Source organism: Aspergillus pseudotamarii (assembly GCF_009193445.1).
Source record: "Aspergillus pseudotamarii strain CBS 117625 unplaced genomic scaffold BDV38scaffold_48, whole genome shotgun sequence".
Taxonomy (NCBI): Eukaryota; Fungi; Ascomycota; class Eurotiomycetes; order Eurotiales; family Aspergillaceae; genus Aspergillus; species Aspergillus pseudotamarii.
Window position 1 is genome coordinate 156,666 of NW_022475062.1, and position 25,511 is coordinate 182,176.

The 25,511-nt window shown below is 48.8% G+C and overlaps 9 protein-coding genes across 9 annotated transcripts; 5 read left to right on the plus strand and 4 right to left on the minus strand.

Annotated features, from left to right (window-relative positions):
- Positions 1-59: 59 nt before the first annotated feature.
- Positions 60-8,310, plus strand: BDV38DRAFT_273179 (armadillo-type protein; the record flags this gene model as incomplete). The annotated part of the gene is made up of 12 exons (XM_032057635.1): positions 60-295; positions 376-3,355; positions 3,409-3,588; positions 3,646-3,988; positions 4,747-4,823; positions 4,893-4,971; positions 5,073-5,533; positions 5,592-5,776; positions 5,824-7,688; positions 7,766-7,917; positions 7,974-8,091; positions 8,147-8,310. The coding sequence occupies 12 exons, from the start codon at positions 60-62 to the stop codon at positions 8,308-8,310; spliced, it is 6,840 nt and encodes a 2,279-aa protein (XP_031911032.1).
- Positions 8,311-8,860: 550 nt separating this feature from the next.
- BDV38DRAFT_285354 (uncharacterized protein) lies at positions 8,861-9,629 on the plus strand (the record flags this gene model as incomplete). The annotated part of the gene is made up of 3 exons (XM_032060472.1): positions 8,861-8,904; positions 9,173-9,275; positions 9,339-9,629. 3 exons carry the CDS (start codon positions 8,861-8,863, stop codon positions 9,627-9,629), a joined length of 438 nt encoding a protein of 145 aa, XP_031911033.1.
- Positions 9,630-10,148: 519 nt separating this feature from the next.
- vip1 (putative actin cytoskeleton protein (VIP1)) lies at positions 10,149-11,352 on the minus strand. The gene is made up of 3 exons (XM_032051527.1): positions 11,177-11,352; positions 11,035-11,121; positions 10,149-10,937 (listed from the first exon to the last, which is right to left on the minus strand). The coding sequence occupies exons 1-3, from the start codon at positions 11,257-11,259 to the stop codon at positions 10,256-10,258; spliced, it is 852 nt and encodes a 283-aa protein (XP_031911034.1). The 5' UTR covers positions 11,260-11,352; the 3' UTR covers positions 10,149-10,255.
- Position 11,353: 1 nt separating this feature from the next.
- On the minus strand, positions 11,354-13,338 carry BDV38DRAFT_146073 (uncharacterized protein). The gene is made up of 3 exons (XM_032051531.1): positions 12,591-13,338; positions 12,462-12,535; positions 11,354-12,405 (listed from the first exon to the last, which is right to left on the minus strand). The coding sequence occupies exons 1-3, from the start codon at positions 12,802-12,804 to the stop codon at positions 11,734-11,736; spliced, it is 960 nt and encodes a 319-aa protein (XP_031911035.1). The 5' UTR covers positions 12,805-13,338; the 3' UTR covers positions 11,354-11,733.
- Positions 13,339-13,542: 204 nt separating this feature from the next.
- Positions 13,543-15,821, plus strand: BDV38DRAFT_253551 (uncharacterized protein). The gene has a single exon (XM_032055244.1). The coding sequence runs from the start codon at positions 13,874-13,876 to the stop codon at positions 15,470-15,472; it is 1,599 nt and encodes a 532-aa protein (XP_031911036.1). The 5' UTR covers positions 13,543-13,873; the 3' UTR covers positions 15,473-15,821.
- Positions 15,822-16,085: 264 nt separating this feature from the next.
- BDV38DRAFT_253552 (carbamoyl-phosphate synthase (glutamine-hydrolyzing) CPA2) lies at positions 16,086-20,482 on the plus strand. The gene is made up of 3 exons (XM_032055245.1): positions 16,086-16,948; positions 17,181-20,236; positions 20,299-20,482. Exons 1-3 carry the CDS (start codon positions 16,585-16,587, stop codon positions 20,404-20,406), a joined length of 3,528 nt encoding a protein of 1,175 aa, XP_031911037.1. The 5' UTR covers positions 16,086-16,584; the 3' UTR covers positions 20,407-20,482.
- A 712-nt stretch (positions 20,483-21,194) lies between these two features.
- On the plus strand, positions 21,195-22,647 carry BDV38DRAFT_285359 (S-adenosylmethionine-dependent methyltransferase; the record flags this gene model as incomplete). The annotated part of the gene is made up of 3 exons (XM_032060473.1): positions 21,195-21,263; positions 21,335-21,634; positions 21,709-22,647. The coding sequence occupies 3 exons, from the start codon at positions 21,195-21,197 to the stop codon at positions 22,645-22,647; spliced, it is 1,308 nt and encodes a 435-aa protein (XP_031911038.1).
- A 284-nt stretch (positions 22,648-22,931) lies between these two features.
- BDV38DRAFT_253558 (40S ribosomal protein uS19) lies at positions 22,932-24,319 on the minus strand. Its single transcript, XM_032055246.1, has 5 exons — positions 24,181-24,319; positions 24,091-24,109; positions 23,818-23,875; positions 23,359-23,655; positions 22,932-23,295 (listed from the first exon to the last, which is right to left on the minus strand). Exons 1-5 carry the CDS (start codon positions 24,196-24,198, stop codon positions 23,226-23,228), a joined length of 462 nt encoding a protein of 153 aa, XP_031911039.1. The 5' UTR covers positions 24,199-24,319; the 3' UTR covers positions 22,932-23,225.
- A 246-nt stretch (positions 24,320-24,565) lies between these two features.
- Positions 24,566-25,484, minus strand: aspf8 (ribosomal protein P2). Its single transcript, XM_032055247.1, has 2 exons — positions 25,091-25,484; positions 24,566-25,028 (listed from the first exon to the last, which is right to left on the minus strand). Exons 1-2 carry the CDS (start codon positions 25,247-25,249, stop codon positions 24,858-24,860), a joined length of 330 nt encoding a protein of 109 aa, XP_031911040.1. The 5' UTR covers positions 25,250-25,484; the 3' UTR covers positions 24,566-24,857.
- Positions 25,485-25,511: the final 27 nt, after the last annotated feature.

The following is a 25,511-nucleotide window of genomic DNA, read 5'->3' on the forward strand; positions in this document are numbered from 1 at the left end:
GGGTGTCCTTAACCAGCTCTCCAAATAAGCATTTCTGGGACAGTCACTTCTACCCCCCGATGGCGCAGGCAGAAGCTCTCGCTGCCACTCTCGCTGAGCTAAACCTGAATGCACAGGATCTTAGCGGGTCGGCTTTTGATGAGCGAATTGCGGAAGAAGAAAGTGGTCAATATCAGAACCGGAGTCCTCGGCCAAGAGCCCGCCAAAATGCTGAAGATCTTCTTGAAGAGCTGGAGGCTGACTTCCTGACTCCATCATCTCAGTTTAGCCCTGAATGGCTGAATCGTCTACAAAGGTCTGGGAGACCACTTGCCATATGTCTTCTTTTTATTCGATGCCCCACTCTGGCCCTTCCACTCGCTGACAATTTTGCAGACGATGGGACGTGTCGACGGACTACAAGGACCTTTTTGAGGTCGCACCGACCCAAACACGAACTGTTGTTCGTTTCGACCGTGAGGGTCTAGAGGGGCGTGTCACTGGCTATCATGAAGTCACGGTTCCTGCCACCAGTGCAAATGCAAAGAACTCAACATCTCTGCTTCGTCGACCAGCTGGTCGCGCAGATTTCGTTAGGGGCGCCGCTGGATTCTTTCCCTTCGCGCCAGGTGGACTTGACGGTGTTGAGGCTATCGCTGAAATGGAATCCGAAGCCCAGACAGCAGATAGCTCGAGGCCGGGAGGCAAACAATCTGGCCTTGACCGGATCATTAACTTCGGCGCTGAGGGTGGCCTCCTAGAAGTCGCCCCAGGATTCAGTCGTGGCCTGAAATTCGAGGTAGCAAAGTCAAAAGAAGCTGCTGAGAATGATCAAGAAGTCGAACATGTCCTCCAGCAGGAGGAAGCTGACCTCCCCGTTGAAAAGGACGACACAGCTTCAGATGTTGGAGGAGTGAAGATCGAAGACGACGAGCTCAGCGGAGATGAGGAGGACATAGATTCATTACTGCCCGTTGAGTTCCCAGCACTGGAACCCCGTGCTCCTCTGTTATCAGGTGTCCAGAAGAAAGGTGGTAGGGAATGGGCGCATGTTGTGGATGTTAACAAAGACATTCCAAATTTCAGCGAGCTTGTGCCGGATATGGCTAGAGAGTGGCCGTTTGAACTTGATACTTTTCAAAAAGAGGCTGTCTACCATTTGGAGAGTGGTGATTCCGTTTTTGTCGCGGCACATACGTCAGCTGGAAAGACAGTTGTTGCTGAATATGCCATTGCTTTGGCTGCCAAGCATATGACCAAGGCTATCTACACATCGCCTATCAAGGCTCTCAGCAATCAGAAGTTTAGGGATTTTAGGACTACATTCGATGATGTTGGTATCCTTACGGGTGACGTCCAGATCAATCCAGAAGCAAGCTGCCTGATCATGACCACTGAAATTCTCCGAAGTATGCTTTATCGTGGAGCAGATCTGATTAGAGATGTCGAGTTTGTGATCTTTGATGAGGTACATTATGTTAATGATCTCGAAAGAGGCGTTGTTTGGGAAGAAGTGATCATCATGCTTCCTGAACATGTCACCCTGATTCTTCTATCTGCTACTGTCCCTAACACTTATGAATTTGCCTCCTGGGTGGGTCGTACAAAGAAGAAGGATATTTATGTTATTTCGACTGCGAAACGACCTGTCCCTCTCGAGCACTATTTGTGGGCTGGTAAAGATAAATTCAAAATCGTCGACTCAAATAAGCGATTCCTGGAAGGCGGTTGGAAAGAAGCAGATAACGTTATCTCTGGCAGAGATAAAATTAAAGCTCAAAAAGCTGCCGAGGCTCAGGCTCAATCCCAAGCTCAGAGAGGCGGTCAGCAGGGAAGAGGGCGTGGTCAAGCTCCTGGTAGAGGTGGCCCTCGCGGCAATTCGCAGCGTGGAGGTGCTCAACGCGGGGGCGGTGCTCAGCGTGGTAGAGGGCAGCCAGCCAATAGGGGTACCGGGAATATTGCTCGTACAGGAAGAGGTGGAGGACGGACAACAGCTGCACAGGATAAGACTGTATGGGTACAACTTGTCCAACATCTCCGCAAAGAAAATTTGCTCCCCGGTTGTATTTTCGTGTTCTCTAAGAAAAGATGTGAGGAGAACGCGGATTCACTCTCAAACCAGGACTTCTGTAATGCGTCGGAGAAAAGTCTTACGCACATGTTTATCGAAAAGTCACTTACCCGCCTTAAGCCCGAAGATAGGACGCTCCCGCAGATACTTCGCCTTCGCGACTTGCTAAGCAGAGGAATTGCTGTTCACCATGGAGGTCTTCTGCCCATTATGAAAGAGATTGTTGAAATCCTGTTTGCCAAATCTTTGGTTAAGGTTCTTTTCGCAACAGAGACGTTTGCTATGGGACTGAATCTACCAACTCGTACGGTGGTTTTCTCAGGATTCCGTAAACATGATGGTAAAGGCTTCAGAGACCTGCTCCCAGGTGAATACACCCAGATGGCCGGCCGTGCTGGGCGAAGAGGCCTTGATACTGTCGGCTATGTGATCATTACGAGCACTGGTAAAGATGAAGCGCCTCCTGCCGGTGCTTTGAAGCGGATGATCCTCGGTGAACCGACCAAACTTCGATCCCAATTCAGGCTCACTTATAACATGATTTTGAATCTCTTGCGTGTTGAGGCTTTGAGGATCGAAGAGATGATCAAGCGCAGTTTTAGTGAAAATGCCACGCAGGCTTTGCTTCCAGAGCATGAGAAACAGGTTCAACTATCGGAAGCCAGCTTGGCTAAGATTAAGCGTGAGCCTTGCGATATCTGTGACATTGATCTCGTGGCTTGCCATAGTGCAGCTATGGAGTACGGAAAACTAACAAGTGAGCTGTATGTTGGGTTGCTCGCCTCTCCCGTCGGTAAGCGTCTCTTTATGCCCAAGCGGCTAGTCGTTTACAGAAAGGATGGATATCGGACGGCTGGTATTATCGTCCGAGAAGGGGTTGGAGGAGGGCCCACGCCCACCGTACAGATTCTCGAAATCGGCAAACTAGGTGGCAGACGTCATCCAAGTGATATTCTCCCCTTCCTTCCTAAATTCCGACATCTGTTCCAGACCCTACCAACCCGCGGAGCTGATATGACCTTGAAAGTTTGCAAGATACCGCTCTCTGATCTGGAATGTCTCACCAATACCATGGTGAAGCTAACTGGTCCAACGTGGTATCTCAATATCAAGAAGGAGGCCATCAAGTTTGCCGATAAAGAGCTGCATAAATACTGCGGATCGTGGACGAGCACCGCTTGGGACGAGATAGACTGGACTCGAATCAAAGAGTTGCAGGTGAGGGACATACTAGAAAAACGACAAGCCCAGGCAATAATTGCCGAATCCTGCAAATGCTTACAATGCCCGGACTTCTTAAAACATGTAAGTGGACATGTATGTCTGAAAAGCGAGGAAAACATGCTTACATCAAACAGTTCGAGATGCAACACGACGAATGGCAAGTCAAAGAGAACATTTCGCAGTTGAAGCAATTGATGTCCGATCAAAATCTTCAACTTTTGCCAGATTACGAACAACGTATCCAGGTACTGAGAGAACTAGGGTTCATAGATGAACAGTCTCGTGTACAGCTGAAAGGCAAGGTAGCATGTGAGGTAGGTTTAGTAATTCGATGGAAATGTTCGTATTCTTTTCACTAACAGATTGGTTAGATTCACTCAGCTGATGAGCTTGTCTTGACGGAATTGGTCCTCGAGAACGTCTTAGCTGAATACGAGCCTGAGGAGATTGTTGCACTTCTATCTGCCTTTGTCTTCCAGGAAAAGACCGAGAATGTTCCTACATTGACACCGCGCTTGGAGAAGGGTAAGGAAGCAATCGTTAAGATTTCGGAGAAGGTGAACGACTTCCAAATCCAATACCAGGTCATTCAGTCTAGTGAAGACAGCAATGACTTTGCCAGTCAGCCACGATTTGGTCTGGCGGAAGTTGTCTACGAATGGGCTAAAGGGATGTCATTCAACCGGATCACTGATCTCACCGATGTGATGGAAGGTACCATTGTACGAACTATAACTCGTCTGGACGAAACATGCCGAGAAGTGAAGAATGCAGCGAAGCTGGTTGGAGATCCGTCATTATATACTAAGATGCAACAGGCACAGGAGTTGATCAAGAGGGATGTGATTTTTGCGGCGTCGTTGTATATGTAGTTAGACCAAGACGTTCGACTAAGGTTCATCACCACGTGGGGTGTTGGTCCTAATTTCATTACATTTCATTTTACTTTATGATTGTTTGTTGATCTGTTTGGAATTCAGGTTCAAAGGAGCCTTTTCATTTCTTCATACAAAGAGGCATGTTAGCAAGGATCTTTGCATAGATCAATACACCATAGAGATAGTCGAGAAAATTGTTGAAAGGCGTCCAGCCATCCAGCCATTCTGCCGGCAAAACCGATGCGAACTTTGGGCCCTTAAAGCTAGTCTGTGAATTTTCCTTTCCTTTCCGGGGCAAAATGTTCAGGAGCAGCAAAAATTCTCTTACCGCGCGTGGCGGCGAGCCCTCTGATTAGTTGCCATAGGCGCGGGGCCGGCACCGCTTGAAAATCCACGAGAAAACCAAACCAAACCCAACAAACCCAATGTGCACTTTTGCACTTTCTTACTACAACATCTCCCCGCGACTTATCTCTCTCGGCCCCATTCCCTGTCCTACCGGGCCTCTTGCTACGTGACGGGGCACTTTTGATTCGGAATACGATTTCTGTTTGCTGGGGGTTTGCTGCTGTTGGTGCGATATGGATGTTACAGCTCTTAGGGACCGCATACAGTCAACGCTCGACCCAAATGCGAATAATCGCCGTCAGGCTGAGTTAGATTTAAAATATGTATGTGGAATACTTTTGGATGGATTTTGATTCTGGCCTATACTCATACTATTTTACCGAATATCGTAGGCCGAGACACAGCCCGGCTTTATAAATGCGCTTTTGGATATTTTGCAAGGGGAACAAAATAATGCCGTCCAACTGTCGGGTACGTTTTTGTCAGCCGGATTTTTTCCCCTCCCTTTCGCCCTTGTCCTTGCTTCATATCACCTGCGAAGTGTATTCTAACACGGAAATGATTTTCTGTAGCCGGTGTCTACTTGAAGAACCGAATTACCCGTGGCTGGTCTTGTGTCGAAGAAAACCCACAGCGCACACCGATTCCAGAGGGGGAAAAACCGGGCTTCCGTGAAAGGTTGATCCCGGCTTTGGTATCAACACCCCCGAACGTTCGCGCACAGCTTGTCCCACTTCTTCAGAAGATCCTCCAGCATGACTTCCCCGAGCAGTGGCCGGGCTTTTTGAATATCACCCTCCAGTTGTTAGGCACCAACGATGCAAGCTCGGTCTATGCTGGTTTGCAGTGTCTGCTGGCCATCTGCCGTGTGTATAGATTCAAGGCTGGTGAGAAGAGGGAGGAGTTTGATAAGATTGTTGAGCACACTTTCCCTCAGCTGCTTAATATCGGCTTGAAACTTGTCGACGAAGAAAGTTTGGAGGCTGCTGAAATGCTCCGAATTGTCGTCAAGTCCTACAAACATGCCATCTATGTGGGTGAACCAGCCTTTGGAGACGAACGTTGGATCAGAACTGACTGAATATAAATAGTTTGAGCTCTCACCGTTCCTGCAAACAAATCAAGCGACTGTTGACTGGTGCACACTGTTCCTCAGAATTATCGCCAAGGATCCGCCTGCAAACTCCATGTTAGAATCTAAGGAAGAACGGGAGCTTAACCACTGGTGGAAGTGTAAGAAATGGTCGTACGCCAACCTGAACCGTCTCTTTATCAGGTGAGTATTTTGCGTTGAGAGAGATTAGCACTTCCTAATTTTCATAGATACGGAAACCCCACCACAATGACCAAGTCGAGCACGCCTGATTATACCCAGTATGCCAAGACCTTCATCGCCACTTTCGCTCCGGAAATTCTCAAGGGATATCTGCAGGAAATCGATAAGTGGGTTTCTAAGGGCCAGTGGCTTAGTAACCCTGCCCTTGCCTACACTTTGGTCTACATGGAAGAATGTGTCAAACCGAAGGCGATGTGGGACCACCTCAAGCCACACATGGACAACTTGGTCGCTCATTTTATCTTCCCCATCCTTTGCCAATCCGACGAAGACATCGAATTGTTCCAGACCGACCCCTCCGAGTATCTCCACCGTAAGCTGAACTACTACGAGGAGGTGTCCGCGCCTGATGTAGCCGCAACGAACTTCCTTGTTGCCCTCACAAAGAACCGCAAGAAGCAGACATTCTCGATCCTTACGTTCGTCAATGGCGTCGTTAGCAAGTACGAGGCTGCTCCGGATGACCAGAAGCTTCCTAGGGAGAAAGAAGGTGCCCTGCGGATGATTGGTTCGTTGGCTTCAGTGATCCTTGGTAAGAAGAGCCCTATCGCGGATCAGGTTGAATACTTCTTTGTCCGTCACGTCTTCCCTGAATTCCGCAGTCCTCACGGCTTCCTCAGAGCTCGCGCATGCGATACTCTGGAGAAGTTTGAACAGCTCGACTTCCAGGATCCGAACAACCTAATGATCATCTATCGCAATATCCTTGAATCGATGACCGATCCTGAACTTCCTGTCCGGGTTGAAGCGGCCCTTGCTTTGCAACCTCTCATCCGCCACGATATCATTCGCACTTCGATGCAGCAGAACATCCCTCAGATCATGCAGCAGCTTCTCAAACTGGCCAATGAGGTCGATGTGGATGCCTTGGCCAACGTTATGGAAGATTTCGTTGAAGTGTTCTCTGCTGAGCTCACTCCGTTCGCTGTGGCATTGAGCGAGCAGCTCCGTGACACATACATGCGTATTGTTGGTGAACTTTTGGAAAGAAACGCCTCGAAGGGCGACGATGAATATGGCGATTTTTTGGATGATAAAAGTATCACTGCCCTGGGTGTCTTGCAGACTATCGGAACCCTCATTCTCACTCTGGAGAGCACCCCTGATGTGCTTCTGCATCTCGAAACTATTCTCATGCCTGTGATCAGCATCACGCTTGAGAACAAGCTATATGACCTTTACAACGAAATCTTCGAGATTATCGACAGTTGCACCTTTGCGTCAAAGTCCATCTCGCCCACTATGTGGCAAGCGTTCGAGCTTATTCACAAGACCTTTAAAGCGGGCGCTGAATTGTACTTGGAGGACATGCTGCCCGCTCTTGACAACTATGTCGCATATGGCTCTCAGATGATGGTTCAGAACCCAGCGTACCTTGCGGCTGTTGTCAGTATGGTTGAAGACATCTTCCGCGATGAGAAGGTTGGTGGTGTGGACCGGATCTGTGGATGCAAGCTAGCGGAGACTGTAATGCTGAACCTGCGCGGCGGCATTGACCAATACATTCCTCTGTTCATTGAGTTGCCAATGCACGTGCTCGACGCTGACGAGGCAAAGACCAAGTCCTACCGCATCCATCTGATTGAGATGGTGATTAACGCTATCTATTATAACCCTGTTCTCAGTCTTCAGGTTCTGGAGGCTAAGGGCTGGACGAATAAGTTCTTCAGTGCCTGGTTCTCCAACATCGACAACTTCCGCAGAGTCCATGACAAGAAGCTCTCCATTGCAGCAATTAGCTCGCTTCTGACATTGAATGCTGGCGATGTTCCCGCGAGCGTCCAGCAAGGTTGGCCTAGGTTGCTTCAGGGAGTGACCAGGCTCTTCCAGACACTGCCTGCTGCGCTTAAGAGTATGTTGTTTCCCTTGTCCAGTTGAGATATCATACTTACCCTACCACAGACCGCGAAGATGCAACTAAAGAATCAGACTTTACCTTCGAGGACGAGGATGACGAGGGTGATGAGGATAACGACTGGGATGGAGAAATCGAGTGGACCGATCAAGATGAGACTGAGGCCGGTCCCGAGGGCGATGTTCAAGATGAGAGCGCCGCATACCTTGATTTCTTGAATAAAGAGGTGAGCTAGCTCATCCACTAACGCCATGGAATCTCATTGACTGACTGGATAATTAGGCCCAGAAGTTCGGTTCCTTCGCAGATGATGATGAGGATGACTTGGACGAGGAAAGCCTACTCGAGACGCCATTGGACAAGATCGAGCCATATGGCCTATTCAAGCACGTCTTCATGGGTATGTATCATTCATTCTCGAGTCTTCGAAAATACGTTAGCTAACTGTATTACAGGTCTTCAGCAAGAACAGCCACAACTCTATGAGAACTTGACGAAGATCCTGAATGCGGAGGAGCAGCAAGTGCTACAAGCTGTCTTCCATGAGGCCGATGCCAAGGCTTTGGCTGCTGCCAACGCAGAAGCTGCTGCGGCGGGGATCCAGACCAACGGAAATTAGAAGTATAACAGAACTAAAAGAAGCCAGCAGGTCGACGAAATGAACCAGTTGACTTTTGTTGGATGCCGATGACGATATAAAAGATGCTAATCCAGTTTGAATGTCTGTTTTGGAGCAGCTTTCACCTTTTGAAATATCTCAGGTCGCCGGTCTAGTGGAGCGACAAGCTGGATACGCTATAACGCCTTTTTCTTTTGTTTCTTTTGTTGTTTAGATCATTTCCTTTTCCTTGACGCAATCATCACGGTTGTCGAATCTCCGAATGTCCCCAAAAGTCTTCTCTTCACTATGCCTCATATTCCAATTGTACTCCACGCATTTACAGACACTGATATCCCCAATTAATTCTGTCAGTTGACCGATGCCCATATCCAGATGACACAACTCATCGAATTTCATGCTCGGGAGATGACCCAAGACAATCAGTCTTAAAGAAAGAAATATCAAAAACAAGCCGGAAACTATCTCCGGGGCAGATTCAATATTTATTCAGCCGATTCTCGCATGTTACATAGATCACGTGGTACGATAAACAAACAGAACAAACAACATGACGTATGACGCCATCGCAATCTCCATCCAGACATTTACCAAGTAAAGTATCTGATATCGTACAAACGGCAATAAGTTCATGGCCTGAGTCTCATGTAGTAAACCTTTCAAGGCATAAGATATTCTGCCATGTTGAAACCCAGGACATCAATGACAATGTACCCTAAAAATCGAATAACTTACAACATCGGTGTACACCATCACCTCTTAACATCCCAACCCAGCAGTGGAACCAGATACCACCGAACAGACGTCATCATGATGATACAACGACTAACTTGGCATCATAAATCTCAACGCCTAAAGACAGTGGCAGTTACTTAAACACCAAATCCTCGCCTTCCAATTCTGTTCTTCCAATCAACAAACCACCCATTTCTCTTACCGACCTACAGAATCAAAAGCCAAATACAGTACGCAATGCATCCCCCCAACCCGCCAAATGTCTACAAGATCTAACCTTACAATCCTTCCAGAATACCTCCACACATAGCTCAACTCCCTCTATTCTCTACACTCGGAAACAAAGAAGCTCCAAATCATCAAAAATGTCCGCCCCCAACTCCGGCCGCCAGTCTCCTCCCCCGGAGCGCCAAACTGGCTCCCAGCAACAGGACCCCGTTGCTTCGGGACACACCCAGCATGGCATTCATGGTGATTCCAAGGGAGCATCGGAGGATACTAAGTTCCATGGACTTGAGAGTAACCCGAAACATCCTTTGGAGGATATCGAGGCAAAGAAGTTCACAAAGGGCCCGGGGAATTAATATAGACTGATGGATGGATGATGACCTTTTGATTTGAATGGGTTTATCATGGGTGATGGTGTTCCTACATATATGTAATTTTCATGATGGGTTTCTTTTTTCAGTGAATACAAGGATTAGATTGACTTCTTTTCTCTTCTTTTCTTCCTTTGACTTTTCCTTTGTCGATTTGGTTATTTTCGTGTATAAGGTTTGGGGACGGTAAGTACTACTTGGGATAAATTATCTGCAGGGGCTTGCTTAGGTTACTCAATCTATTAAGGTAGCAAGATATTATTTTCTACAGAGGAACATTTATCTTTCAGTCTAACTCCATTGAAGGCGGGTGTAGGGTGGTTTGGTTTATTGTATTTCTGCTGCGTAAGAAAAGTTTCATATATACTATGTCTACTTCGTTTTGTTTTGATAGTCATGTTTGAATAATTATCTTTGGAGATCGTTGCATTGGCATTCTGCAGCTGGGTACTAAGCACAATGGTATTCGAAGAATAACTGATTAGAATAGTAGCTATTTGACAAAAGCCTGTTCCAGACAGCTTGTTCAAAAACGCACACCAGAATACAGGAAACAACGGCAGAACAAATCAGACAGCATCCCAGTTTAATTTCAGTACATCGTTAATTCATCATGCCTTAGGCTCGGCAGGAGCTGCGGTTCCAGCAGGCAGGCTCGCCGCAGGAGCAGGTTCGGCAGGGGCAGCAGGAGCTGTAGGAGCCGCAGGAGCAGCAGCTGCGGGGACGGCACCGGAGGCCTCTACACCGCCGGCAGCCGGGGCCTCACCCTCGTGGGTAGTTTTTCCACTCCTCAGGTCTGCTAAGCGTCTGGCCTCAGTGTGGATGTCCCGCACCTGCTTATCGGTCTGGGCATAGAAGTCGCGAAGCTTTTGACCCGATGGTGTACCAAGAGCCTTTTCGAAGTATGAGTGGAGTCCGTGCCAACCAGTGGCAGCCTTGTCGCTGATCTTGTAGCTTTCATCGATTCCTCTCGCGCGGTCTGTGGCCTTGTACTTCTGATCAAAGTTGGACAGAGCAGAGGTGAAGCGGTTGGAGAAGCCGTGCTTCTGGTCGAGGGAAATAGCCTTCTGGATTGCGTTGTCGCTCAGTGCATAGCCGTGAGCAAGGTACTCGGCGAAGATTCGGGACTTGGGCTTGTCTTCCTGCGCAATCTCATGGTGGTTCTCGTCCCTGGCCTCTGCTGCACTGGCGGCCTGGGAACCGGCGATGTCGTCGAGAGTCTGGGCAGCCTGTACGTGCACTGCAGAACCTCCCAGCTGAGTCTGATCCAGGAGCAAGGCAGTCTTGGCAGCTCTAACACCATAGTTAGTGTATTTCATTCAAAGTTATCTTTCAATGCTCGCATGGGCCGACTATAAGAGCCAACGAGTTAGTGCGGGGTAAGACGTACGCTTCTTTCTCAAAAGTCACTGTTGCGGACTTGGGAGCATCTGGCTCACCAGAAACTGGGGTCACGGAGATGGAGGTGATCTTGCCACTATATAACAGTCAGTCACGTTGAAGGCCTGGAGACATAAGCAGTGTGATCCTACCAGAAGCTAAAGAAGTCCTGGACTTCTTTCTCAGAGGTGGCGGGCGCAATGCCCGAGACATGGACTGTGCTGCGTTCAGACATGATAACGAGGGAATGTTGATTTCGGTAGAAAATATATTAGGATCGGTATATCAAGAGGGGTACAATTGAAATGATAGAGAGGTATAGAAATAATTGCGCTGGGAAGAACAATTCAGGAGTATTTATTTCAGCGGTGCAGTCGAGCCACAGATGACGTGTGGGAGAGGGGCACGTTGCACAGCCACAGTGGGGAGTCGTCATCAACATGTGACGGCAAGTAATTATGATGTGGATGGCTGGTGCTAGAAGGCAGAAGTATTTTCCGTAAGAAACGCTAGGATGGCTATTTTTGAATCACGGATCGGCGGCTAAAGGCCAATTGAGGTGAAAGAAAGGGTAAGAATGCGAGCGAAAACGAGTAGACAATTTCTTAGCACTTATCGACAACCATTACCTATTCCTGAATCCATCTAGGACTCTTCCTGCCTAACTAAACAGATAATCACTCAATAATAATACGGTCTCTTTGCTGCCTCAATTGGTATCATCCACTTTTGTTACAGATGCTTTGTTCAATTCATCTGTAATAGCGGCAATGGTTCCGGATGCTACTTGATCTGTCACAATCGGATCCCGTTCACGATGTTTTCGAAGAACGAGTTCAAGATCTCGAACACGGCGCCGGAGCCCTTCGTTTTCCCGTTTTAGTATCTCCAATTCCCCACGTTGTCGTGTGATCTCATCCGGGCGGGATATAGAAGTAGTTCGTGACCGTTGTTGAGAGAGCGAATTACGGTGGGGGTACGGATGCGATCCGGAGACATAGTTCGAGAATGGATCACTTTGTGACTGCTGTGCTGATGCAGGAGATAGTGGTAGTGTTCCTTCTGACTGTCGCGGAGAGGTGAAGGACGGCTCTCGACTCCGACCCGGACGGGAAGACGATAAAGGAACATCTCGCGATGGAATGATCCCAGCACCGCTTCCTATTCTTGAGCCCTGGACGGCTGGGATGTATGAGGAGCTCAGGCTTGACGAGGAACGGTGACGCCGTGATGCTGTAGGATGCGTTGAGGAAGATAAGTAAGAGGAGGCTTGCAGGGCATCTGACTGGTCATTGAAGGTGGTAGATGTAGAGGAAGTTGTCGATGCCACAGAAGCTGTTTGTTGTCGGAGGAGAGACAGCTCTCTTGACAGACGGTTAACCTTTGGAGCTCAGATCAGTATGGATATGCGACCTTGTGGGCTGCCAGAAATAATACCATCGCCTCTTGTTCTTGTTCAAGCATTGAGTGGATGTCTGACGGCGTAAGAGGCTTTGGGTGTCTCAATGGACCTTGGAAGTAGTTCAGCTCGAGAGTCTCAATCTAAAGACGAAAGTGGCAGCTTACCGGAGGCCGATCTCACACTGCCCTGATCATTGCCTCCAGGTCCAGAACTCCCTGTATATGCAACCGGCGCAAGTGGGAGAGCGGGCGGACTCATTACTTGCGACGGACGTCGAGAAGATATGGCTGGCGGTGTAGTGGCTGGTTGCATCGCCGTTGCAGCTCGAGGCCGTGATCTTGGAGTTGAAATGGGCGCGGAGGCCACTTCTGGTGCCATTCTTTGGAGAATTGTGATGGATCACAAGATGGTTGAGGGGTTGGATTAAAAGAGGATAATATGAGCGATGAATTCGTTAAAGTAGAACGTCCGAGAAGTAAAGAGTAAGTTGACTGACTATATATGAAAGTTGACGACAAGAGAAATCCCCTCCCCCCTTGATTGAGAATCCAAAGGGTCAAAGCATACCAAACCCAAGGGCCACTCTTTGAACCGCAAAAGAAAAAAATAATAATAATAATACCCAGCCAAATACCTTAGCAACAAACAGTGTGCATGCATGAGACCTATCAACAATGCAATAAGGATGATGGAAGAAGGGCCAGTCCTTGGTTTCTGTTCGTGTAAGAGTCAGTTATCCTAGATTTCTTCTCCGAAACCGAAGCTTTACTTAATCACCCATTGACGCTAAACAATGAAATGACTGACAGGGTTAAGGATCCTTGAAACCGTTGCCCGAAGATCCGAACCTGGGTATCTTTGGTTTTGGTTGGGTAGTACAGAATCCACTAACATGCAGCGCACCCATTGTCTACTACAGTCACGTACTACATGATCGCTGACAGAATGGCTAGAAGAGGGGCACAGTGGTATCCAATATAATCTACTGCTAATATTAGACAGCCAAAGTGGGTGGTTCTCAAATCTGTCGATGTATATATATTTTTGGCTGCTTTTCCCGCCTCAATCATGTTGAAACCAACTGCACCACATCTGCGAGGTAGGAAGGCTTCTTATTTTAGAACAATTCGTCTCATATAGTATCGCTCCACATTTATCTCATACATTTCGATAAATCCACGGAGTAGGTACGAATGTGTACTGTCACTCTATACTCCGTACAGAAAACAACATCCGAAACCTTGGCTGACACCAAGTCACGTGGATCCTCAGGCGGGCCATAGGCTTACCTAATGTCCAGTGGGATCATCAAACAAACAAGAGAAACAAACAACTTGAATCCGGGGTATTGAATACCATATCAGAGGACCATCGATAGGAATTGGTTTTCACCTTGACGTTTCAGATTACGGCGCTGGACCTCCACCGCCCATACCGACGCCCATCCATGGCCCATAACAATGACGACTCCGCTATCCCTGCGCACATTCCTGCCTTCGCTAAACCGCTTGCTCCTTACATCAAAAGTCGCCAGGAAGCCCTACGCATCCGACAGGTCCTAACCTCCTACCTCCGATCACAAATTACGTTTGCCGATGATAATCCCGATCACCCAAATGTCCATGCCCGATCCCATCTCTCTTTATGTGTACCTCAAGATGCCGTTGTCGATGTGAAGCGTATTCCGCCAGAATTGACGGGACTAAGAAAGGAATATCTACAGGCATTGCAGGCAAATGTGAATGCAAGGAAGGAATACCGTTTGGTGTCTGAGAGGTATACTTCCGGGAAGCCACAGGGTCAACCTACTGGTGGCGTCGACACACACCTTGTTGATCCCAACTCAGAACTCCAAGCTTATCTCGAACTGCTCCGTGATCGTCGCCGGCACGCGAAGCTCCAAGTCTTTCAGCGTTACTTGGAAGAGCTCAAGAAACGAGATATAATCAAACCAGAGGACTTCGATACTATAGGAAATCGCAGCCAACAGTTTTCCCTGCCACCAGATTTGGAAGAAGGTCAAAATGGATGCACCTCCGAAAATGGAATTGAGAGCTTGATGCATAACCTTGAAAGGGCCGTGATACGCGCGAGAAATCAACTAGAGCGAGAAAAGAGACTACTCGAGGAGCTGAAGGCGCAGCATGATACCGAGGATGGTTCTGACAACAATGGTATTGACTCTGGCGCAAAGGTTACTGCGCTACAGCAAACCCGAGATGTCTTGGTACAATGGGTCGAGGAAAAATTGGCGAATGTTGGGAACAACGAGGATGGTCCTGTGCAGGAGTTGTCTCCCGAAGAAATCGAGAAGTCAGCCCAATTACTGGAAGATCAGAAAGCACAGATCGCAGAACAGTATGCCGCCTACGTCGATGCTCGCAAGCGTCTTCTCGATGCAGCTTCTAGGGCATGCCAGCCCATCGGCACCAGCCCTGTGCAACCTGCAAGTCGCCCCACAGAGAAACAAAAAATTACCCCTGAGGAGACGCCAACCTTAGAGCCAGTGGATGTCCTATCTTTCGCGGATGAACAACTCCTCCCACTTTCGAAGTGCCAACGGGCACTAGCTTTGCAAAAATTCTATCTGACTGGAACTCTCGCAAAAGAAAAATCCACGACTCTACGCATCTTGAATCGGCTGAGGGATGAAAGTCATCTTCTTCCGGAGTACCCTATGCTTGCTCGGCAGCCACGATTTAGACATGCGGCTGCGGCTATAAACGCTCGTCATGCCACTACGCCGGTGGAGCCAGCCAAACCTGATGAGGTTGTTGCACTAGCTCAAGCATGGGCCTTTGCGTCGGAAGCGGCAGGGACGAGTGAACGGGAAAATGTGGAACACAGCCTGGAAGAAGGTATCGAAACCGCCCAAGATGCGGAGCAGGCCTTGCAAGAAGTTTACGATATATTGAACCAGGACCTAGAGGAGGCTTTGCGGCACAAGGTAGATCAAGATGAGGCAGAGTCATCCAAATCGCGCACAAGACCAAGGGCTAAAGGACCATGGACTAGGCTTGACGGACAAATAGGAATTACGGAATGATAGAGCCATTACTAGTAGATGGAACAAGCTAGTCACAACCCTGAACTAAGAAAGTACATCTTATCTTGTCAAGAAATCATGATTCGATGGGAAATAATTGCAGGGATGTACTTCCGGCAATGTTGGATGCCAACATTGGTTCCAAAAGATAACGTGGGGACTCCGAATGCCGGTGTTCCCGTGCTTAGCTGCCATTAGCGCGGTAGCGAGCGCTCTGTAGCGGAGACACCATTCAACTGATAGAATCCTGCAAAGAGGGCTGATCTGCAGTTTAGTCTAAAAAATTTTTCTGTGAGAGGATTTGCAGCCATGGACCATGATTTTCAGAGCCATTGACGGAGGATTTGGCTGGTAAAACAAACCATTGATGGTGAAGATCAATTCCAATGGGTCATGATAGATTATAATCTCCAACATTTCAGACGGCATTATGAGTTATCATTATTCAAAGATCCAGAGACCCCATACCCGGTTCTCCATCGTAGGCCATTGACTCATACAACTAGGCGGAAAATGGTTAGCGCCGTCAGGAACTAGAGAGTCTAGTGTCTTTGCAGCTCTGGTCTTTATGATCTCCTGCACTTCCTGCAGCCCGAGTACGGAGCGCTGATTGGCGGCATTATCAGGCGGTGACTCGTCCGCATCCCGATGGGGAAAAGAACCAGAGAAAAAGGGCAAAAAAAAGCTGATGGCTCCGCACACCGGAGCTCTTATCGGCTTGGAGGTTGGGGCATTTTCGCGTTTTCGGGGGTTCCATGTCGTCTATCCTGGTTTTTGGTGTCTCCAGAACTACTCTCACTGTAGTGCATTGACTCATCGCCCTACCAAGACCTTTTTAACCTTTTTTTTCCCTTCCGTCCTTTCTTTATCTTCTTTCCTTCTGACTACTCCATTTTCTCCCCCAACTCCCTGGCCATTCATCCCGTTCTTCGTTTAGTCCTCCCCTGTGTACTGGGCGTGTGGCATAAAGCGGGATAACAGGGTGCCAAATAGGCAGACTCATACAGCGAAACGGCAGTAGAGTTTATACATCGTCTTCCCTGGGTATTTCCGGGAATTGACTCTTAGATTCCCCATTCTTTATTCCCCTTCCCATACCAGCGCCGTGCGCAATGGTTCTCACTACTCGTTGCGGGCAGGCCACGGCCTCCCTTCTGCGTCAGCGTTGTCTGGCAGAATCTCGCCGATCCACACTTGCTCTGCGCCCATTTTCCTCCCAAACTACTGCCCACTCGGCCGCATCAAGTTTGCGATTGCAGCAGAAGACCCCTTCGCCATGGAGACCACAGCAGCTTCGCTCCTTCTCTAGTGCTATTAGCCGCCTGGCGTCGGAGTCGGCAAATGCCCCCTCCGCTGAGAGCTACCTTGCCAGTGGCATCGTAAAGCCAGGTCGCAATCTGGTCGATGTGAAGAAGGTCCTTGTGATCGGTAGTGGTGGCCTGAGTATCGGACAGGCTGGAGAGTTTGACTATTCTGGTAAGTCATAAAGCTCAGTATACGTTTATCATTCAATACGGCTTCGACTGTCGTCTATTCATTGTACCAATTGAGTGACCACTACCCTCGTGCAATTACCTATCAAATCGTGGCACGAGGGAGTTGTACCAAATGGTTGGAAATGAGCGCAGCGGCGACCGGGATACAGTCGGAACGGTTGGGTTATTGTACCTCAATAATGGTAACTAATGCTGGTTTTCGAATGCTATAGGCTCTCAGGCTCTGAAGGCTCTCAAGGAAGCTGGAGTGGAGTCCGTTTTGATCAACCCTAATATCGCAACGATCCAGACCGATCACAAGCTTGCAGATGAAGTTTACTACCTTCCAGTTACTCCTGAATATGTCACGTACGTCATTGAGAGGGAAAGACCAGACGCTATCTTCCTTTCCTTCGGTGGTCAGACCGCTCTGAACCTGGGTGTGCAGATGAACCGTATGGGTATCTTTGAACGTTATGGTGTGAGGGTTTTGGGAACCAGCATCAAGACTCTGGAGACCAGTGAGGACCGTGATCTTTTCGCCAAGGCGCTGAACGAGATCAACATTCCCATTGCCGAGTCTATTGCTGTCAACACTGTTGACGAGGCTTTGAAGGCCGCCGAGGAAGTTGGCTACCCCATTATCGTTCGTTCCGCATATGCTCTTGGTGGTTTGGGCTCTGGATTTGCCAACAACCCCGAGGAATTGAGGAACCTGGCATCCCGCTCTTTGACCCTTGCTCCACAAATTCTGGTCGAGAAGTCCCTCCGTGGCTGGAAGGAGGTTGAGTATGAAGTTGTGCGTGACGCTGACAACAACTGTATCACTGTTTGCAACATGGAGAACTTTGACCCCCTGGGTATTCACACTGGCGACAGTATCGTCGTTGCTCCCAGTCAAACTTTGTCCGACGAGGAGTATCACATGCTTCGTACCGCTGCCATTAAGATCGTCCGCCACTTGGGTGTCGTTGGTGAATGTAACGTGCAGTATGCTTTGCAACCCGATGGCTTGGACTACCGTGTGATCGAGGTCAACGCTCGTCTCTCGCGTTCTTCTGCTTTGGCATCTAAGGCTACTGGTTACCCTCTTGCCTACACCGCTGCGAAGATCGGTCTGGGCCATACTCTGCCCGAGCTGCCCAATGCTGTGACAAAGACCACCACCGCGAATTTCGAACCTAGTTTGGATTACATTGTTACTAAGATCCCCCGGTGGGATTTGAGCAAGTTCCAGCATGTCAACCGTGACATTGGAAGCGCTATGAAGTCGGTTGGTGAGGTCATGGCCATTGGTCGTACTTTCGAAGAATCTTTCCAGAAGGCTATCCGTCAGGTTGACCCTCGGTTCCTTGGTTTCCAGGGTGATACGTTCGAGAACTTGGACGAGGTCTTGCAGAACCCTACCGATCGCCGTTGGTTGGCAGTCGGCCAGGCTATGCTCCACGAGAACTACTCGGTCGATAGGGTTCACGAACTGACCAAGATTGACAAGTGGTTCCTCTACAAGCTTCAGAACATCGTTGACTGCCAAAATGAAATTAAGGAAATTGGCAGCCTCTTCGGCATCCAGAAGGAGACCATGCTCAAGGCGAAGAAGCTTGGTTTCTCTGACAAGCAGATCTCCCTCCTTGTGGGAGCGTCTGAGGACGATGTCCGTGCTCGCAGAAAGAGCTTTGGCATCACTCCATGGGTGAAGAAGATCGATACTCTTGCTGCTGAGTTCCCTGCAGACACTAACTACCTATACACCACCTATAACGCTACTTCCCATGATGTTACTTTCGATGACCATGGTATTATCATCTTGGGAAGCGGTGTCTACCGTATTGGAAGCTCCGTCGAGTTCGACTGGTGTGCAGTTAACGCCACCCTTTCTCTCAGAAACATGGGCAAGAAGACTGTTATGATTAACTACAACCCTGAGACCTACTCTACCGATTTCGACACTGCCGACAAGCTCTACTTCGAAGAGCTCAGCTACGAGCGTGTCATGGATATCTACGAGCTCGAGACTGCCAGTGGTGTCGTTGTGTCTGTCGGTGGCCAGCTGCCACAGAACATTGCCCTTCGTCTTCAGGAGACTGGTGGTGCCAAGGTTCTCGGTACTAACCCTGTTGATATTGACAAGGCTGAGGATCGTCACAAGTTCTCCTCGATCCTGGATAGCATTGGTGTCGACCAGCCTGCTTGGAAGGAACTTACCTCGGTTGCTGATGCAGAGCGTTTTGCCGAGTCTGTTGGTTACCCTGTCCTGGTCCGCCCTAGTTATGTCTTGTCTGGTGCTGCCATGAACGTTATCTACAGTCAGGATGAGCTCAAGGAGAAGCTTCTTAATGCTAGCGCTGTCTCTCCTGACCACCCTGTCGTCATCACCAAGTTCATTGAAGGCGCTCAGGAAATCGATGTCGATGCCGTTGCCTCGAATGGTGAGCTCCTGTTGCATGCCGTCAGTGAGCATGTTGAGCCAGCTGGTGTTCACTCTGGTGATGCCACTCTTGTTCTTCCTCCAGCTTATCTCGATGAGTCGGTCATGGGCCGTGTCAAGGAAATCGCTGAGAAGGTTGCTAAGGCCTGGAACATCACCGGTCCTTTCAACATGCAGATCATCAAGGCCGACCAGGAAGGTGCCCAGCCTGAGTTGAAGGTTATTGAATGCAACCTGCGTGCTTCCCGTTCCTTCCCCTTCGTTAGCAAGGTTCTGGGCACCAACTTCATTGATACTGCCACCAAGGCCCTTGTTGGCCGTGACGTTCCTCAGCCTGTTGACCTCATGGCTGAGAAGCGTGACTATGTCGCTACCAAGGTCCCTCAGTTCAGCTGGACTCGTCTTGCTGGTGCTGACCCGTTCCTTGGCGTCGAGATGTCCAGTACTGGTGAGATTGCTTGCTTCGGTAAGGACTTGGTTGACGCCTACTGGGCATCTCTTCAGTCCACCATGAACTTCCGTGTCCCCGAGCCCGGTGAGGGTATCCTTCTCGGTGGTGACATCAAGAACCCCGCTTTGGCCAAGATTGTTGAATATCTTCAGCCATTGGGATACCAGTTCTTCGCCGCTAGCCCCTCTGTTAAGGATCACATCGAGTCCACCGCCAAGGAAAGTGTTTCCGTGCAGGTGATTGAGTTCCCTAAGAAAGACAAGCGTGCACTGCGCGAGGTGTTCGAGAAGTATAACATCCGTGGTACCTTTAACCTTGCTAAGACCCGGGGCAAGACCCTACTTGATGAGGACTATGTCATGAGGCGTAACGCCGTTGACTTCGGTGTTCCTCTGTTCATGGAGACCAAGGTATGTTAAACCCACATTGTATCTGCCTGCTTTTCATTGATGCTAATCATGTTTCTTTGCAGACTGCTCTCCTCTTTGCCCAGGCCATGAGCGAGAAGCTGCCTCGTGCCGAGGGTATTCCTTCTGAGGTCCGCAGCTGGTCTGATTTCGCCGGCGGCAAGCATCTGTAAATCAGCATTGCGGTCTTAAAACAAAAGTTTTCGTCAACTTAGTAATTACCTGATGTTGTTTCTTTTTCTTTTTTTTTTTTTTTTCGAGGCACGGAATAGCCGTCTGGTTTGGCGTAGTGGAGAAGGCTCTACTCTACATTGATAGACTTTTTATTTGGCCTTGACCAGGCCACCTTTGACGGGAAAGGTGGCTATGCTCTTGTATCCCGGTGGAACTTCTTGTTTCTCTTTGTTATTGTTACCTATTTATGATTCCTCCCAGTAGGCAGGCTTTGTGCGTGAGCGAGAAAAGCATCGCGTGGGCTTCCTCTGAATTGATCGTTATGATTCACTTCTGTATAGTATTTTTTTTTCTCTGAAATATTTGGTCAATACGGAGTACCTCTCTTCTCCTTACTATGTCTACTCTGTAACTACTACCTTGTATTACCCTATTTGGGGAACCACATGAACTGACTAATCATCGCGGGATCGCCCTAAGTTCACTTTTAGCTTTGATTGAGCTGTATCTACTATTTCATTCTGTTATGGGTCCAAAGGAAGTAAGGATATATAAAAACTCATTTGGCGGTGTCCGAAATCATTGACAAATAAGACCAGGATATAATGCCTCTGGAAACCCCTCTCCCCTCAGTACACACTAGAGCTACGCCTGGCCCAGCACCTGGTGGTTTAGGAAGAGGTCTTTTTGCTTCAACTACCATTAATGTTGGAGAAGATGTTTTGAATATTACCAGTCCATATGTAGCTGTGTTAGATACGCCGCGACTGAGTGACACATGCTCAGGATGCCTTGGGAGCGGACCTTTTCACCACACTGGTCCCTTGAAAAACTGTACTGGATGCAAAGTGGTAAAGTATTGTGACAGGGTCTATACTCCATGCTACACATTATCCAATCAACACCAATCACTGATATCTATACTAGGAATGTCAAAGAAAGGATTGGAAGTTTGCCCACGCGCACGAGTGCGCAATCTTCAAGAATCTAAACCCTCGTATTTTGCCGAGCAATGCTCGGGCTCTTCTACGAATGATCGTGCGCACTGAACATAAGAAATACACCACCGAGGAACTAGATCTCTTCTCCCAACTTGAGACTCACATCACCGAAATCCATGACCAGAGCCCCGAGCAATGGGAGCGTATCGCCTTATCTTCAAAGGCCGTCAAGGCCTACTCCGGAACAGACTTGAAGGAAGAAACGATATCCGCCTTCGGCGCCAAAGTGAGCAAATGTCATCTCATCCCGAACTCTCAACGTCCCCCATTCCCTAAATTGCCACTGACATACCTACCAAGCTGGAATTAAACTCCTTCAACTTCACCAACATCCTCTCCGACCGCATCGGTCTCTACCTACACCCCTACGCCGCCCTCATCAACCACAGCTGCAACTACAACGCCGCCGTCGGCTTCGACAGCGACACCCTATACATCAAAGCTACCCGTCCAATCCAAAAAGGCGAACAAATCTTCATCTCCTACGTCGACGCCACAAACCCAGTCAAACTCCGCCGCTCCGAACTCCGCGAGCGCTACTACTTCCACTGCCAATGCGCCAAATGCGAGAAAGATCTCGCAGAGCCAGAGCACAGCTTCCTCGGCCCAGAAGCACAAAATGACCTTTCCGCCCTAGAAGGCGCAGAAATAGAAGCCTACGAGCTTCTGAACGAATGCTCTTCAGCCGTGGAAACCGATCCCAAGAAAATGGCTAAAAGGCTCCAATCGTCTGTTAAGTTTCTACGGCAGATTGGCGCTTGGCCCGTTACGGAACAGCCTCTCGTCTCTTTGAGAGATGAGCTGATTGCCTCGTTGCTGGCTGATCAAGATATCAGTTCTGGGTTTGTACAGGCTGCTGTGCGGTATCTTCGTGTTGATCCTGTTGTTTATGGGGATGAGCGGCATCCTGTTCGTCAGTTGCATGCGTATGCGCTGGCCAGGGTGGCGGTTTCCTTGGATTACGGAGCGGATGGGGGTGCTACTAGTTTGCTTGGATTGGTAGATATGAGAATGGAGCCTATGCTGCTTGCTTGGTCTATTTTGAGTCGGCTCGTGGAACTAGAGGATGAGGCGTGCACTGTGCCGAGCTTTAAGAGGATGATTAGGTGGTTATTTGATGATGTGAATGAGAAGTTTAAGGGGGATAAGAAGAAACTAAAGGATAGCGGAGATGATATACGGAAGGAGTGGGAGAAGATGGAACTGCTTGTCGATACGGCACTTGAGAAGAGGTATTAATGTGGATCGGTTTGTCGCGGGGATTTGTGCCTTTAAATATATTGGGGACAAGTCGGCCCCGGCATTAGCTTGGGGACTTAGGTACCGGCATAGTATGGGGTCTAAGTGTAGCTTGTATGTAATACGATATGGGGGAGGCTTAATCAATGCTGTATCGAATGGATACATGTCATAATGCCTAGTATATATGCCAAATACTACCAAGACCCAGGGCTACGATGGCCAAGACTTAGCGAAGGACGTTGTACGAAATACGAGTGATAACATATGATGTGAAAGAAAAAGAAATCGTTAAATTAGACCCCGTCCCCTAGGTAAATAGGGAAGGGAACAGGTGGTCTTGCCTCGTCCCTTTAGGGCTAAGGACTGAAGATCTCCTTGTCATCGGAGTAGGAATCCGTGGTTCGTTCACATGCCGACAAGACCTTTATATTGAGATGCAAACAGCTGACCCGCACTTGACATACAAGTTGGATGAACCCAAATAGACATAAATGGTATCCATCGCTTTTGATTTCTTCTCCCAACACAACCGGACGCCCAATCCTCCACGCGACACTCCAGAAAGCTTTTCTTCTTTACTTGAGGGGAATGAAACGAGAAGAGTGGGTGGCACCGATACCGGGACGACCGTGCTTGACGGGCTTGCTGTGTGGTTGTTAGATTACGATCTTTTGACGCAAATAGGATCTAAGCGGAGGCGGAACGTACTAGGAGATGGAGAATTCTCCAAGGTAGTGGCCAACCATCTCGGGCTTGACTTCGATCTGGTTGAACTCCTTACCGGAGTAGATACCGATAACGGAGCCGATCATCTCGGGGACGATGATCATGTCACGGAGGTGAGTCTTAACGAGGTCGGGCTTCTCGTTGGGCTTAGCCTCCTGCTTGGCCTTGCGGAGCTTCTTGATGAGGCCCATGGGCTTGCGCTTCAGACCACGGTTGAACCTACGGCGAGCGCGGGCGTGCACGACATCGCGGAGCTGTTCGGAAGAGAGGTCGAGGAGCCTGTAGTACGTCCATGTCAGAAACAGCGCCTTTGCAAACATTTCCATCCGTTACACCCGACTCCCACGAGGATAAACAATCGTATCTGAGATGCCATCGGTCATATCGCTCGTTCGGAGTCGGGAGTAGGTGATACCGGGGTTTCTTCAAGTTGTCACATACTGGTCGAGGTCAATACCGCGGTAGGAAAACTTGCGGAAGGTTCTCTTGGCCTTGATAGCTGTAAACCGATAACCAGTCAGCGCCTTGTTCGATTGATTCCTCGGTGATTTCCCGTTGCATCGCGTTCGCCGGATTCATTTTCGCTCCTTCGTTCCAAAGCTCATCCATTTATATCCAAATATCCGTATGCCCCATCGTAAACAAATCCCACATAACTGCTTGTATTCCTCCATCGCGCAACAGGGAAGGGAAAGGATTTTCTCGATAACGTACCGGCAGCCTCCTCAGCGTTCTAATATATGTACACGTTAGTATAAAAGTCTTTCAACTAAGATTACTCATGCCAGACGGATATGCACTCACGTATTCGTTGTCAGCCATTTTTGCGGGTGTTCCTCTCAAGGTCGCTTTTCGAACAGCACTCGAAAAGCGAAGGGACAGTGGGTTGTCGTGTCGTGTCGCTGATGAACGTTCGTCGGGCCAACTATTGTGCTCGACGCTGCGGTTGGGAGGTGGGCTGAGATTCGTCTAAGCGACGGCTAGGGTTGTAGACCTAGAAACTAGGCCCGTTGTGGATTCCTGGCTGTAGGGTTATATGCCGTTAGCCCTACAATGTACTTCCCTATCAGGAAATCTTAATAGATGTTGGCGATTACGGCCGTTTTCATTGGCTGTTTAACTAGACGATTTATGGCTCTGATTAACTGGGGCTTATGGATACAAGTGTCTAGGTTTCTGATATGTAATTAATGCGCGTAATACAATTTCGCGCCCCGTTATTCATAACTGATAGACAGATAGTCGGCTTACGCGCATTTACGTGATATGGAACAATTCGTGGAGGGTCAGATAATCTGTATTTGCTATCAAGGAGCTTTTCAGCTCACGTATGCATAAATCGTAACTGCATCAGAGAAGCCTGAGACAAATAGACTTGACCGAAATTGGCCATTTCCTTCCCAATACTGCAAATGACTGCCAGATTTCTGTTCCCCCACGAGATATCACATATTTTTCGAGGCTCGCACGAGTGAAGACGTTTAGTCGAAGAGACCGAATCCCATGTCCTCATCGGACTCCTCCTTCTCTTCCTCCTTCTCCTCAGCGGCGGGAGCGTCACCACCGGCAGCGGCAGCGCCAGCAGCAGGGGCAGCACCACCAGCACCACCGGAGGGAACGGTAGCGAGCTTCTCGGTACCCTCAGAGATCAGCTGTAGTGAGTAGATGGTCAGTAGGCGCCCCGCATTTCTCAATCATCCAGCGCATTACGAACCTGCTGGAGGTCCTTGCCCTCGAGCTCGGAGATGAGCTTCTGGAGGCGCTCCTCATCGGAATCAATGCCGACGGAAGAGAGAACGCTCTTGATGTCCTCAGTGGAGGGGGTGGTGTTGCCAGCAAGGGCGAGGAGGAGGTAAGTGGCAAGGTACTTCATTTTGAATCTGTATAAGAATAACTTTGTCAGAAAGCTGAGTACAATAAGATCATCAAGATCGCAACACGATGCTCCAGGTTGTAAAACATACGGATTTGTTTAATATGTGAACACGAGAATCAATCGATTTAACCGCAAGTTGGGCGGAGACTGAAACGTCGAGTTCGCTGAGGGTAAGCGATGTGGATGGAGGAAAGTCGAAGATTCGGATCGCCAAAATCGCAAGAAAAGTGCGTTGCGGCTGGTGGATGTGGCTCGTGGC

What these genes read in the sequence shown, in the direction of transcription:
- vip1 (XM_032051527.1), bottom strand. Translation starts at nt 11,259, where the DNA reads ATGTCTGAACGCAGCACAGTCCATGTCTCGGGCATTGCGCCCGCCACC. An exon ending in CAGGACTTCTTTAGCTTCTG is followed by an intron (nt 11,122 to 11,176) that starts GTAGGATCACAC and finishes ACTGTTATATAG; the next exon opens with TGGCAAGATCACCTCCATCT. An exon ending in GTGACTTTTGAGAAAGAAGC is followed by an intron (nt 10,938 to 11,034) that starts GTACGTCTTACC and finishes CTATGGTGTTAG; the next exon opens with AGCTGCCAAGACTGCCTTGC.
- BDV38DRAFT_146073 (XM_032051531.1), bottom strand. Translation starts at nt 12,804, where the DNA reads ATGGCACCAGAAGTGGCCTCCGCGCCCATTTCAACTCCAAGATCACGG. An exon ending in CAGTGTGAGATCGGCCTCCG is followed by an intron (nt 12,536 to 12,590) that starts GTAAGCTGCCAC and finishes ACTACTTCCAAG; the next exon opens with GTCCATTGAGACACCCAAAG. An exon ending in AACAAGAACAAGAGGCGATG is followed by an intron (nt 12,406 to 12,461) that starts GTATTATTTCTG and finishes TGAGCTCCAAAG; the next exon opens with GTTAACCGTCTGTCAAGAGA.
- BDV38DRAFT_253551 (XM_032055244.1), top strand. Translation starts at nt 13,874, where the DNA reads ATGGCCCATAACAATGACGACTCCGCTATCCCTGCGCACATTCCTGCC.
- BDV38DRAFT_253552 (XM_032055245.1), top strand. Translation starts at nt 16,585, where the DNA reads ATGGTTCTCACTACTCGTTGCGGGCAGGCCACGGCCTCCCTTCTGCGT. An exon ending in TGGAGAGTTTGACTATTCTG is followed by an intron (nt 16,949 to 17,180) that starts GTAAGTCATAAA and finishes CGAATGCTATAG; the next exon opens with GCTCTCAGGCTCTGAAGGCT. An exon ending in CTCTGTTCATGGAGACCAAG is followed by an intron (nt 20,237 to 20,298) that starts GTATGTTAAACC and finishes GTTTCTTTGCAG; the next exon opens with ACTGCTCTCCTCTTTGCCCA.
- BDV38DRAFT_253558 (XM_032055246.1), bottom strand. An exon ending in CGCGGTATTGACCTCGACCA is followed by an intron (nt 23,656 to 23,817) that starts GTATGTGACAAC and finishes GACGTACTACAG; the next exon opens with GCTCCTCGACCTCTCTTCCG. An exon ending in GGAGAATTCTCCATCTCCTA is followed by an intron (nt 23,296 to 23,358) that starts GTACGTTCCGCC and finishes ACAACCACACAG; the next exon opens with CAAGCCCGTCAAGCACGGTC.
- aspf8 (XM_032055247.1), bottom strand. Translation starts at nt 25,249, where the DNA reads ATGAAGTACCTTGCCACTTACCTCCTCCTCGCCCTTGCTGGCAACACC. An exon ending in AGGGCAAGGACCTCCAGCAG is followed by an intron (nt 25,029 to 25,090) that starts GTTCGTAATGCG and finishes TACTCACTACAG; the next exon opens with CTGATCTCTGAGGGTACCGA.